We start from the raw sequence: 12,489 nt of genomic DNA on the forward strand, positions 1-12,489 counted from the left end.
TACAGCTCCATACCATATATATGCCTCATTTTTATATGCTTACAAATTGAGATTGCGATTTTTCTTTTATGTTCCTGGCTTCAACAGTTCATTAGTTTAGTTCATTAGTCTTCCAGCCCTCCATCAAAAATTAATTTCTGTTTAAAATGATCTTAACAATATTCCATATTTTTTGCGGTAGGAAGAGAAAAAGATAGGCTTAAAGTATTAAGCTAATTAATTGGCTTACTTTGATATGTGTGTGTGTATGTGTGCAATGCGCCTGATGGTGTCCTTAGGCCATGGTGAGAGTAAAGGCAAGAAGAGCCCTTTCAGTCTCCTGCATATGTGAGGTCAGAAGCTGCTGATGAGCAGAGGAGCAGTGGGAGTGAGGTTGTCACCATTTTGGAGCTGAAGGAACCAAGTCACCTTCAGGAGCTGAAAGCGGACTGGTCTGAGTGCACACAGAGCCTCCATATCTCCCCTTGGATCAATATATTGGACTCTCTTAGTGGCTCCTCTAATGCCGTCACAAGCATGAGTGCTACCAACTTCTGGGTATACTGCACTGAAAATGTAATGCTATTAATTGATAGTGAGGTCTATATATCTGGGTCTTTTATGGCTCTGAAAAGCAATTACCAACATTGTCATGTATGCAGTCTTCACTCCACCCCACCTCTACAATCTGCCTGCGGACTTCCTACCAAATTAGTGTTGATGGTGTCTCTGAGTGTATCTGTCAGAATGTTAACGCATTAAATGTATTCTGGCCCCATATATTGTGGAGACTGTCATCATGGCAGTATGTGGTAATCTGCTTCCTGTTTTCCTATTTAAAATTGGGCTGATCTCTAAATGGTTATTCTGAAGTTTATAATAATTTACTCCTTAAAGCTCAAATAAGTATAAATAATCTCAAATATGCTTTTTAGTAGAGTATTTTCACCCATGTGTTTAAGGAAGGACAAGAGTGAAGTGCTTTTTATGCTCTTTTAGTCTAATTCAGGTTATTTTATTGATAATAAACTCAGAATCTAAAGATCTGTATGAAGTCAAAGTCAGTTTTCTTCATCCTTTTCTAGTAGAGAGCTAAATATCAGAACATGTTAAAAGGTGCTTAATGGCTGAGTGCCTTGACCCTCTCTGGGACAGAAGCCAGTCCAGGACATTTGTTGGCTAGAGCTATGCACAATGAACATCTATAATCAGCTTGGCACTCCTGGTAATACGGCAGGTGTTTGTGTCTACCACCGAGGAAAGTGCCAGACCACACAATGATGGCTAGTGAATGATGTGCCTCTGTAAATCTTTCTTTCACAGTGCGTTTTTCTTTTTTAATTTGGTATATTATTCGGAAAACATAGAAGTCTTTTTATAGGTATTTTATTTCAGTATGAAAACCCCATCATTTGTTTGTGCATGTCTTTAAAATGAGTAGTCTTAATGCAGTTGAGGATTAAATGCTTTAAAAATTGGCAGTGAATTCATGGGAGCTTGAAATTACTTATAAGGAAAGTAAATCCATCATTTAAAAATTCTCACTGTAAATCAGACTAAAGAAATTAAATCCCATAGATAAATGTTTTGACTCACAGTATCTTCCCTGAAGGAAGAATAGGGACAAAATATTTGTCTAGCAAATTGTAGGTTTTCTTGTGGTTACCCTAAATCAGGTTCACATGTCTGCACTGTTCAGTATCCTATTTCCTTCCTGTACCTACACAGGGACTTCACTCAGCATGCCTGGAGCAAATTAAAACAAAAGCACTTGCACAGGATTACTTTGACAATGCTTATAAGTAGGAAAGATTTGGAATTCGTTTGTCTGAGGGTGGAATATGGTTCTCCGGTCAAATGAGGGATGAATTTTTATTTAACTGAAGTGGATAGTAACCTTCAATTTGGCAAAGAAACTTAAAGCTTTAAATTACTGACCAGTGTTGAATGGATTGACTCCTGTTGATGGGAATGCCAAAATATTACTGGGAGAATTACAGTGAATTTAAGGAGAGGTCCGATTGTATTCAAGAGATTGACGATACCATTGAGGGCGTAGGGCATGAATCCATAGGAAAACAGGCTTCCTTAGTCCTGTTTTTCACAAATATTTCCCCCCCCCCCAAGATGACAGGATTCCAGTGCAAGTTTATTTTGTTTGCTTATTTGTATTTTTTTGCTTTATTTACTGTATAGGTCTATTGTAATATGGAAATTGCTGGAGGAGGATGGACAGTTATACAGCACCGAGAAGATGGGAGTCTGGATTTTCAAAAAACCTGGAAAGAGTACAAAATGGTAAGGTGCAAAATGTAGAATAGCTGTACAGTTCATAGAAGAGTTAGATTTCAAATAGTATTTCTTATTATCTTAAGCAGATAGTTCTGCACCTAGTGATGTGGTGAGGCCCTGCAGTTTTTTATAAACTACCTTTCGTCGTGTCTGCTACTTTTGAGAGTCATAATATTCTTTTTACTCAATTAGCTGAGTATTATTTCCCATGATTTATGGTTTCTTTCAGATCAGTTACTGAGATTAAAATGAGGTCAGGCCCAGGCATATCACTAAAGAATGTTGCTTTCTGTCCCTCTGAAGTTTTGACTTGCTGTGACACTTAGGGGTAATAGGCATGTGTTGATGTTCCTAATGCATGGATGTTTTCAGCTGAAGGGAACTCCTTCAAAACTTGGAGCATCTCAGATAGGAATGAACAGTTTTACTGGGGTTTATCCCAAGTCATACAACACCTCTGCCAATCAAGCCAATGTACTGGAAATGTTGATACTTCAAATAGAATTAAAAGAAAATAAATAACTTACTAAATTACAGATGACATGACTCTGGCAGGCTATTTTCCCTTTGCCAACTCAAAAAAATTTTACTCCAATCTAAATAACTTCTGAGTTTTTTCATTCGCTGCCTGATCAAACTTTCTAATGGAGCTCCTTTCTCTGAGTCCCTGAGGACTGGCTTGGATTTCAGTGATACTCCCAGTGAAATTTTCAGAACTGTGTTATCAGCCTGGAAGAGGAAAATCTTTTTTCCAACAGTTTTCAAAAAGCACTTAATGAAAAGAGCAATTAAAATATTTAAAAATAAAAGCAAGTTCAGTTCAGTAAAAAATTCTGTGGGAAAAAGTTCTGTTACAGAACTTACTATTTCAGAAATAAATGTAATATCAGGTTATTGAACCAAAATATCATTTTGGATTTTATAGAAGCTTTCTTTTCGATATTTTCATATTATTTAAAAATATCTATTATACGGGTAAAAACTAACCATTTGGGTCAGATCTCTGCTACTATGGATAACCAGAGGATATAATGTGTTTTGAAATATACGTGAAGTAAAAATAATATTAAAATTACAAAAAGATATTGTGAGGAAATTAGAATTTGTATGTGCAACCTAACTGATTCTCTACATATGGACTGTTTTAATTTATACATGCCATATGAATTACTGAGGTTTACTCAGTTTTTCTCTCCTGTGGTTTTTTCTTCGACCATTTAATAAAAACAGCTCTTCTTTATAAAGTTTTCCCATGTGGACTTTTTTCATCTGTATCCCTTCACTTAGTCAAACATTTTCCTCAAATTTTCCTTTACAGTGGTGTGAGGCTGTTCAGGATTAGATTATGTTGGTTTTGTCTAGTTCAAGCAGTCTGAACTAATTTTGCTTATCTTTAGGAATGCCATAGTCTTCTAAGAGATCATTTGCTTCTACCAAATAAAAAGTATCTGTTTTGGACTCTTACTGATAGCTATCCTATTAGTAAGTCATGAGAGAAGATGGAATTTAGGCTTGTCTCTGTTTCTGTGAACCATTTCACCAAAGTAACTAGCTTAGGCCTCCTTTCGTGATTATCTTATATCACAAAATGTTGGATGATAGAGGCTGGTGGATGCTCTGTGGATTACTGGAATATGTGACACTGTCTGAGCTTCAAGGCAAGGACACCACCAACTTAATTCCCTCATTTTCAGTGAGTGGCATCTATGGGATCACATCCTCTGTCCTCCCTGACACATCTACCTGGTGTTTCTTCCAATGGAAACGAGGTAGCGTGGTGGGGGACACAGTGGTGTTTGGTCTTGCTTGGAGTAGTTGAACTTACTATGTGTTCTCTCAGCCCATAGTTCAGATGCAGCTTTCCAGATTTGCTCTTGTGCTTGTATCCCATTAGGACCTGAAATCTAACAGAAATAAACAATATCATAGTAAAATAATAACAGTAATAATAAGTCCCTGGGGCTTCTTTTAGTTTCAATGCATTTAGTTCTTATTGGAAAAGCATCTGGAAAACTGTTGAAGTTATTCGGTTACAGGCAAGTACTGACTGCCAGCTTCTGAGCTGGACAGGGTCTCAGACCACCAACCTGCGGTACTGCTAGTGCCCTCACAAGTTATTGACTGTTCCAGCTTTAGAAAACCATTGCACATTTTCTCCGACTCTTAGCTGAGATCCAAACAGCAGGTAGCTTGGAAAAGGTGCACATGGGTTAATCTCTACAAAGGTGAGTGACAACACTGCTGGGTTACAGAGTCACCTGGCACCAGCTCACTCTGCAGACAAACTTTGAGGTGATCATTGTCTTTGATTCAGCTCACATGCTGATGTCTACATCTTACATGCAAGGACTTCAATTCCTATTCTATGTATTTTCCAGACACCAACACAGGAAACAGGTTAAGAGAGAGATAAAGTAGCCATAAATCTTTTGAAAGTAGGACATAAATAACTCCATGCAGACATAAATTGCCACAAAGTCAATGATACTACAGTAATAGTGGTACTAATTTTTTCTCCTTGTTCTTTTGGCTCCATTTCCATTGACATCAAATCTCCACTCTGGGAAAAAAAAAAGTTACACTTTCTTTGGTATCTGAAACAACAAGTAATGAATACAAAACCTTTTATGCAGATTCATTGTTGTGCAAGATTGGTTTAGCCATCTTCTTTCTTAGCTTTTAGAAAGGGGGGTTCTAAAAGCTTACTTTCCAAGACACAGTTTCTGGTATTTATTAGGCAGTCATCAGCAATAATCAAATCCAAGCAGATTATTAGATCATGTGCTAACTTGGCTATCAGTACTTCTTGCTCAAAGTCCAGCTTTTTAGTTCTTGGATGAACGTAACTTTCCCAGTCACTGTCTCCATTTTTGCCAAATTAGGTGACAAAGTATTGGATTCTCTATTCTCTAGCCTTTTAGCATGTCTAATTTAATAATTCCCATGAATTTCACAGAAGTTATCAGTTTCCTAGGAGGGCTTCTTGGGGGTCAAGTCTATAAGAGGACTTCCTCAGACTTTTTAAAGGTATTTGAAATTACATACCTTGGCCAGCCACAACAATCCTTTTCCTAGTCAGTTTGGTTTTTGTTTGTTCGTTCGTTTTTTTTTTCCTGCATGTCAGTATTTAATTGTAATTCATGCCTTTATTGCTACAGTATTGTTATTTTCCTTTCTCTGATGAGAAAGCTATCACTTTTTTAATCATTCATAATGTCATGAGCTAGATTAGGATCACTGGTACATATTAGATTCACAGCTGGATTTCTAAGCTTTATGGCAAGTTAAGCACCATGGGCAGGTGCCTTGTTTCTGATGTTTAAAATCTTACTCTCTGTCACTGGATAAAGACTCTCAAGCTTCCTGACCAGCAGCTGGTTTTCCTTTTGGTTCTTTGAGGCAGGAATGAAGTTCAGTGGTAAATTCCACACTCAATCTCATGTTCCTGATTAACATCTGAGTCCAATGTCAGTTGTGCTTTAAAACAAGTCTGCTGCCAACTTATCTCAGAAATCATCACTAGCATTTGTGTGTGCCTGAAAAGCACATCTACAAAACAACTTCCATTTCTGTTGGAGTTTCTTCTTTTTCTTTTTTTCCTTAAAACTGTTGGGTTAAATTGATGGCTAGCTCCATAGTGCCAGTATGGTATGATGCCAGGATATTTTATACTCTTTCATGGCTTAAATTCTGCAGCGCACTGAGAGCTAGACCACAGATATGGTTACCAGAACTTTCTCAGGAAGTATCACTGGGTGCAGTATTTACACTGTTACCTGGAATAATCTGACTTTCCCTTAAAGCCTCAGTAAATTATAACTAGTATAACAAGTCTGGTGATCCATGTCTTCTGCTTACCTAAAAGACAGCTGAACTGCTCTTAAGTCTTTGATTTCCTTTCTAGGCATGATTTTTTTACACTACAGTTCACCTCTGTGAGTAGATGTTAACTTGGACACCCATTTCCTGGAAGACCTTCTAGTTTGTGACAGTCAGGTTGCTGGTCACCTCATGTTTTCATCTCTCCAATCCTTGCAACTTCTACAGACTTCAAGTTGTGTATTTGGATGTCTAGATCTACCCGAACAAGAGCTACTGTTCAAACAAAGGTTTTATTTCTTATTGCCAACTTTCAGTTCATTCTGAAAACTTCCTGATGTTAATTACACTTAATTTTTATTTGCAGTGTCCAGCTCCTGTTTTAGAATGTGGTCTCCTAATTCCTTTTATGGTCTCCAACTGTTTTAAGTCTAATTTTAATTTCTCTTGTGAAAGTTTCAGTTCCAGTTTTCATTTTGTTATCATTCCTTCTGCCCACTTTCCCTGTCTGTAAATTCTGACACGTTTTTTGTTCCATATTGTTTCTGTACCAATAGGAATTTGTTATTTATTTTTTTTTTTCAATATAGGTCCTCACTACAATGAACATTGTGTTTGATTTGAGCAAAGAGACAAAAAAATCAAGCTGTTATACGGTTCCCTTTTGGAACCTTAATTGACGATGGATATTTTTCTGATGCAGTTTTGTCCATTTACAAAGAAAGGTTGTTTAGGGTTTTTTTTCTCAATGCTTTTTTCTTTTTTTCAAACACTTGAAAAATCGAACTACAGACAGAGCTCCCACCCCTTCCAGTCACATTAAATTATTATGTTCATCATTATGTTCTTTTTCAAGTGAGAGACTGACTGCATAAAAAGCAATGCATAATGTGCATTTTTAATTGTTTGTATAAGCTTCATGATTCTTATTCCACTATTTTAGCAGAAAGCAACTTCAGATGTGTTTTTTTACTAAATAGAAATTACATAAACCATGTGGCTTGGCTGAGGAGAATGTTCTTGACAGAAAAAATAAATTTGCTCATAATTTGAATGCTTATATTGTGGAATCAATCTTTCATAATTCTCAGTTTTGTTAAAGCTAGCTATTCTGAATTATTTTTAATCCTTTTCTGGATTATAAGTATTTAAGCTATGTTATGTGTGTATGTGGCCACAAAATCTTCACACTTGTTACATTCACAGTAGTCTGATATTATTGAAACATTTGCTGAAACATATTCATTGATACATATGAACACATATTCCTGTGTTCTTTAAAAGAGAACTCAAATCCTATCCAACAGCTTTGAAGATGGTAATTGCTCTTTCTGTGACTATTCCACATTAAATAATTCTGTCAAAAGCTGATTCTTTGGATCTTCATTCATGCTAATTTTTTCCTTTTAGATTAAAGAAAAGACATGAATAGGAGCTAAAAAGTATATTCCACTGCAAGCATATAATGCAGCTGCCTGAGGTCACAGGATGTCAAGGACTGAAATGGTTGTTGAAACTAAGTTCACCTAACTTCTGTTAGGGAGTTTTAGAAAGATGCTACTGTTGTTCACAGGAATTAAAACAGTCATCAGCTTTTCAGATAACGATTATAACTTTGACAGGAATTTAAAATTGGGAAACCTTTATTGTCATGTGGAAAATGTACAAACACATAGAGACTAGTGGTTCCTATCTACCAACAGGCCTGTCGTTTTATGACAGTAACAGGTTTTCTCCATTGATTTGGCTTGAGCTATATTCAAATCGTCCATTTTTTGGTCACAAACAGTAAATTAAAGAAGTATAAGTAAAACAACAAAATACTTAATATACATTAAAACCTTAAAAGTATGATTGTTGATTGATCTCATATGGACATAAATTTTCATCTTCTCTGTTATTACCCCCAAATTGTTTGGCTGTGAAGGATCACCCCAAGGACAAAATATACAGCTGCTCCTGATAATTAGCTAGTTGGATTTTATTATGAGAACCTGTGTCTTTCTTCCAATGAGAGGTTTTGTGTTTCCCTGTTTTGCACAGAAGGGATCCAGTAGATGGAGATCCTACTCTATTTGACTCAGTTCCTTCTTTCTCAACTCCTAGGCCATACCTGTACTAGCACATTGAACAGGGCCATGGCCTGTGTGTGAACAGTCTTGTGACACAAGGTCCTCATCACTAAACTCTAGTGGAGCTTTAGTCTGACTCATATAACATTCCACAAATAATGCCCAAGCAGTTAGGGGCAATGGGCCATTCTCAAATGAAAATTTGCAGAGGGCTGCCTTGTTTTTAGAGCAGAGAAGCTTTTACTCTTAGCTCATGGGTTATTCTGGTTTGCTTTCTTCTGCTCAGCAGAGCAGTAGGGGCTGTTCAGAGCACTCTTCACAGCTTGTCCTTCGCCATGTGTCTTAGGGAAACAGTTCTGAGGGAAAAAGTTGTTGGTACAAAGAACATGGAAGGGCATTTAGAAGATAACCTGGGAATAGGAAAGGATTACGGAAAGTTTTTTTGGAAGGAGGAGAACCTTCAAAATAATCTGTACTACATCCACCATGAGGTATATCCCATAAGTCCTTCTGCAGAAACATCTTAGTGTTCTTTCCTTGCCAGAATTTTATAAAGAGCCTTGCAATATCAGCATGGTCCTTCCTGCAAAAAGGAAAGATTTGAGGATGTAAGAAAGGCAAGAAGTAGGGAATGCATGTCCGCGGAAAAGACAGAAGGCATATTGCTTCTCTACTGTAAACAAACAAGACAGGTTGGGAGTGGTGGTGGTCTTGAATTACTATCTTGCATGAATAAACTCATGAGAGTGAGTTCTGAGTATGAGAGGATAAAAAAAGCACACTTCAGACATGAATAATTTTGTAACATATAGTCACAAATACTTTTCTTATTCAAAGTCATGAGTTATAAGTTGCTTATATCTTAAAAATATCATTTACTTCAAGGAACTGAGACAGATGACATGAACGTCATTTGTTTCTTTCAAATATTTACCAAGTAATTTGGATATAAGGAAATGATTTTTGGTGACTGGAATGTGTATTAAGATATTGTGTGAGTAACGCCTTTCATGGAGACCCACTCTTCTGTGATAAAGAATGGCATATCATGCTAGTTTAATAGAAAGTCACTTCTGACTGCAACTGCTACTCAGATAATTGTCACTTTCATCAGTGTTATAAAAAGAGCCAGCATTTTCTCTGTTTCTCCTGAGGTCTAAATCCAGCACGTCCAGTGAAGACAGACAAAGTGGTCAGAGACCATATTCAGTTTTATGAAAACATGCTCATGAAACTATTCTGAGCAAGGCTTAATCTACAGTCTGCATTTCAACAGTATGATCTAAGGGAGCAAGAACGAAACAGTATTTGTTTCACAGGGCTTTGGATCACTAGACTAGGCACATGAGAAGATGTTACCACACAAGGAAGCATCTTCTTTATTTTGGGAAATATTTTTAGATGTAAAATTAAATACAATTTTGTGCTGGAGCATAGTTGTGCTTTAAATGTGTTATACAGTCTTTCCTATGTAAACGTTACTGAAAAACATCAGTTTCAGGTGTTATTTCTCACCATTAATGCACGCTGATAAATCTCGTGTTCTCTTCCAAAGGCAGTTAATATACCTATGTAAGGTCTTCCTTACATGTAAAACTTAATAAATTTTATATGATGTTATAATGGTTCAGCTTAATTATGCTAACAGCTTGTAGCAGAGCCCCATGAGAAAGATGATTGTTATTAAAGAAACTTTCTAACTAAAAGAAGGAAATGCAATTTTACAAGAGCTAGGTGAGATTTCGAGAGGTTGTTTTTTAAATTAGTGACTTGAATATTTAGTAAAATTGTGGTAGAGGTCCTTCCAAATGATAGTTGTGTGCTCTCATCATGGAACATCTGTCTTCTCGGAGAGGAGCATCTCCTGCCTGCTCTGTTCCGTTTGGGACTCACTGGAGCAGCCCTTCATTTTGGAGCTCAGACATCAAATTAGCACTGTACCTGTTTGACTCTGGTGTCAGTGATCTTCTGTTCTTGTTCGGCTATTTAGTGTAGCAACTGAGCAAAGCAAGAGAGAAAAGAGCAACTCGTAAGTCTGATGCTTGGAGTATTTAGATGGATTATGGGCACGAGATTCAAGTCCCTACTGAAACTCACATACAGATGGTTTGACTGTCTTTCCTGTAGCATCCATGCTCCTAGTTGTGCACATCTTTGCTATTTGGGATGAATCAGCATCTTTTGAAAAGAAAAGAAAAGAGAATTAAATCCTACCTCCAAAAGTTCTCATTTTTTGCCTGAAGTGAAAAAAAAGTACATTTTTTAGATTTTAAATCTTTAGCCCTAAACTATATGATTTATTTCTTTGCAAAGAACAAAATAGAAGGTTGTCTTAAGCTCCTAATTCATCTTAGACTACAAAAACTGAATTTTCTTTTCTTTAAATCTTACTCATCTCCCTGGGATGCACTTACTAGGAGTTACACTAAGTGTCTGTATATTCCCAGGATCCACTTGCCCTAGAGTGAAGAAGGTGGTTTGGGAGAGAAACTCTCAGTGCAATTTGTCTCAGTAGGAAATACATTCCTGTTTTTAATTAGTCAGTAAGGAAGTTAAATTGAAATCCAGGCCTGAGGAAGATGCACTGGCTGTTGTATATGTGTCACTGTAGGAAAGAGAGCTGTTTGGGGCCCACTGCCTAGCCATAGGTAACATCTGTAATAACGTTTGCACCTCAAACATGGGTTCTGTCACTGTGGTTCTTCCTCAGCAAGAAGACTGACACTACTGATGCTGTGTGTGTTTGAGAAGGAAAAAGGAAAAAGTGAACCTAGCTTCCGTATGTCTACTGACATTTGCTCTAGACTGAAGTGTGACAGCCTGGATTGCTGCAGGATAGGAACAAGATTTTGAGACACAGTTTTCAAACATGGAATGAATATACAGATATTTAAATTTTTTTCTTAAAACTGTCAATAACTTAAGTTTTGTTTTAGTTTTTTGAGAAGATACCTCTGGCTTCAATTTAAACATATTTTTAAACCTTACCACCAAATATTTGTTAGTATTTCATAGAAATAATTCTGAATATTTAGCATTATTTTCCCATGTTCTTTTAATATTATTTAACACATTTGTTCTCTGAGGAAATCGTGGTAATTTCTATAGACCACATCTTTATTTCAAATAATACAATGAATAATTCAGTATGATGGAAATTAAGAATTATACTGACCTTATCTTCTTAAACAAAATCCATTCCACATTCTCAGCTAAGGCAAAAGGAGCTGAATATTTTTTATGGCTTCTGGGAAGACACTGCTGCTGTAAAACACTGAATTATTGTCTGCTTTATTCAGTGAATTGTCTGACAGGAGATGAACCCATAGGATATATTGACTGTGTCTGGTTTCAATTTTGTTTTGTCTATTAAAAAGTCAAAGCTTCCTATGAGCATTATCAGACAAAATAAATAGAGTAAGAGAGATAATTGTTTAATGAACTTGGAGTAACATGATTCAAAAAGAATACCCCATGGATTTTGCCAAAGCTAATAAAACTCTTTTGCACCCTACTTATTATTTTTGAATAAGTATCAACTTTTAAAATTCTTAAGGTCATTTTTAAAACCAGTATTGAATTCTGTTTCTTTGTACTCATGACTGCCTTAGTAGTTTTGACTCTGTTAATCACCATGCAATTGGAAATGAGCTGATGTAGAACCTGGATGTCATCAAGAGTAAATATTATAAAATCATATACTTTTGTCTGTGATTCCCGGTTCCAAGTACTTTAATGCATACAAAAGAACAAAAAAATACTATTTATTTTTTTGCATAACAGTTATGGTCTATATCAGAATTTACAAAATTTACTATACAGTTATAGGCATAAGGAACCAGAAAATTCCTTTGCTTCATCCTGATACATAAATGTGATTAAAACTATCTGTAGGGTTTTGTAACGTGTCATTTCTTTGCACTGCAAACAAGAGTTATCATGCTTATAAGAACCATGTATTCTAAATGTAATACAAAACATCACCCTATTGTTCCTTGATAAAAAACAAATTTTATTAATTTTTATGTCTTTTTACCTGACTTATTTCAGATCAAACTTTGGCAAAGCATGAGCTTAATGCAATTTTCAGCAGCAAAAATATAAATGTTTTCCATTTGTGAAAAATAAAAAGATACGTTTAAGTAATCTATGCCAGGTCAGTGCGAAGATTTGTGTATACTGTCTGTGGCTATTAATGGACAGTTATGAAAGCATATTGTGATAATGTAAGCATATTTCCCTGCTATATTCTCCCAAATTCCATTGAGTGCTAATGAGGAAAATGTAGGAGAACTTTGAAAATTTTTGGACATTTCTGCTCTTTCCC

At 36.1% G+C, this 12,489-nt stretch overlaps 1 protein-coding gene across 1 annotated transcript in view; it reads left to right on the top strand.

Annotated features, from left to right (window-relative positions):
* The window catches only part of ANGPT1 (angiopoietin 1), a gene marked incomplete at its 3' end in the record, with an annotated part of 69,339 nt that overhangs the window by 32,099 nt on the left and 24,751 nt on the right, over positions 1 to 12,489 (top strand). The window contains exon 6 of the mRNA XM_010189003.1: positions 2,176 to 2,277. Within this exon, the coding sequence (XP_010187305.1) occupies positions 2,176 to 2,277 (102 nt within the window). The remainder of the gene's footprint in view (positions 1 to 2,175; positions 2,278 to 12,489) is intronic.

Source organism: Mesitornis unicolor, unplaced genomic scaffold (assembly GCF_000695765.1).
Source record: "Mesitornis unicolor isolate BGI_N332 unplaced genomic scaffold, ASM69576v1 scaffold49627, whole genome shotgun sequence".
Classification (NCBI taxonomy): domain Eukaryota; kingdom Metazoa; phylum Chordata; class Aves; order Mesitornithiformes; family Mesitornithidae; genus Mesitornis; species Mesitornis unicolor.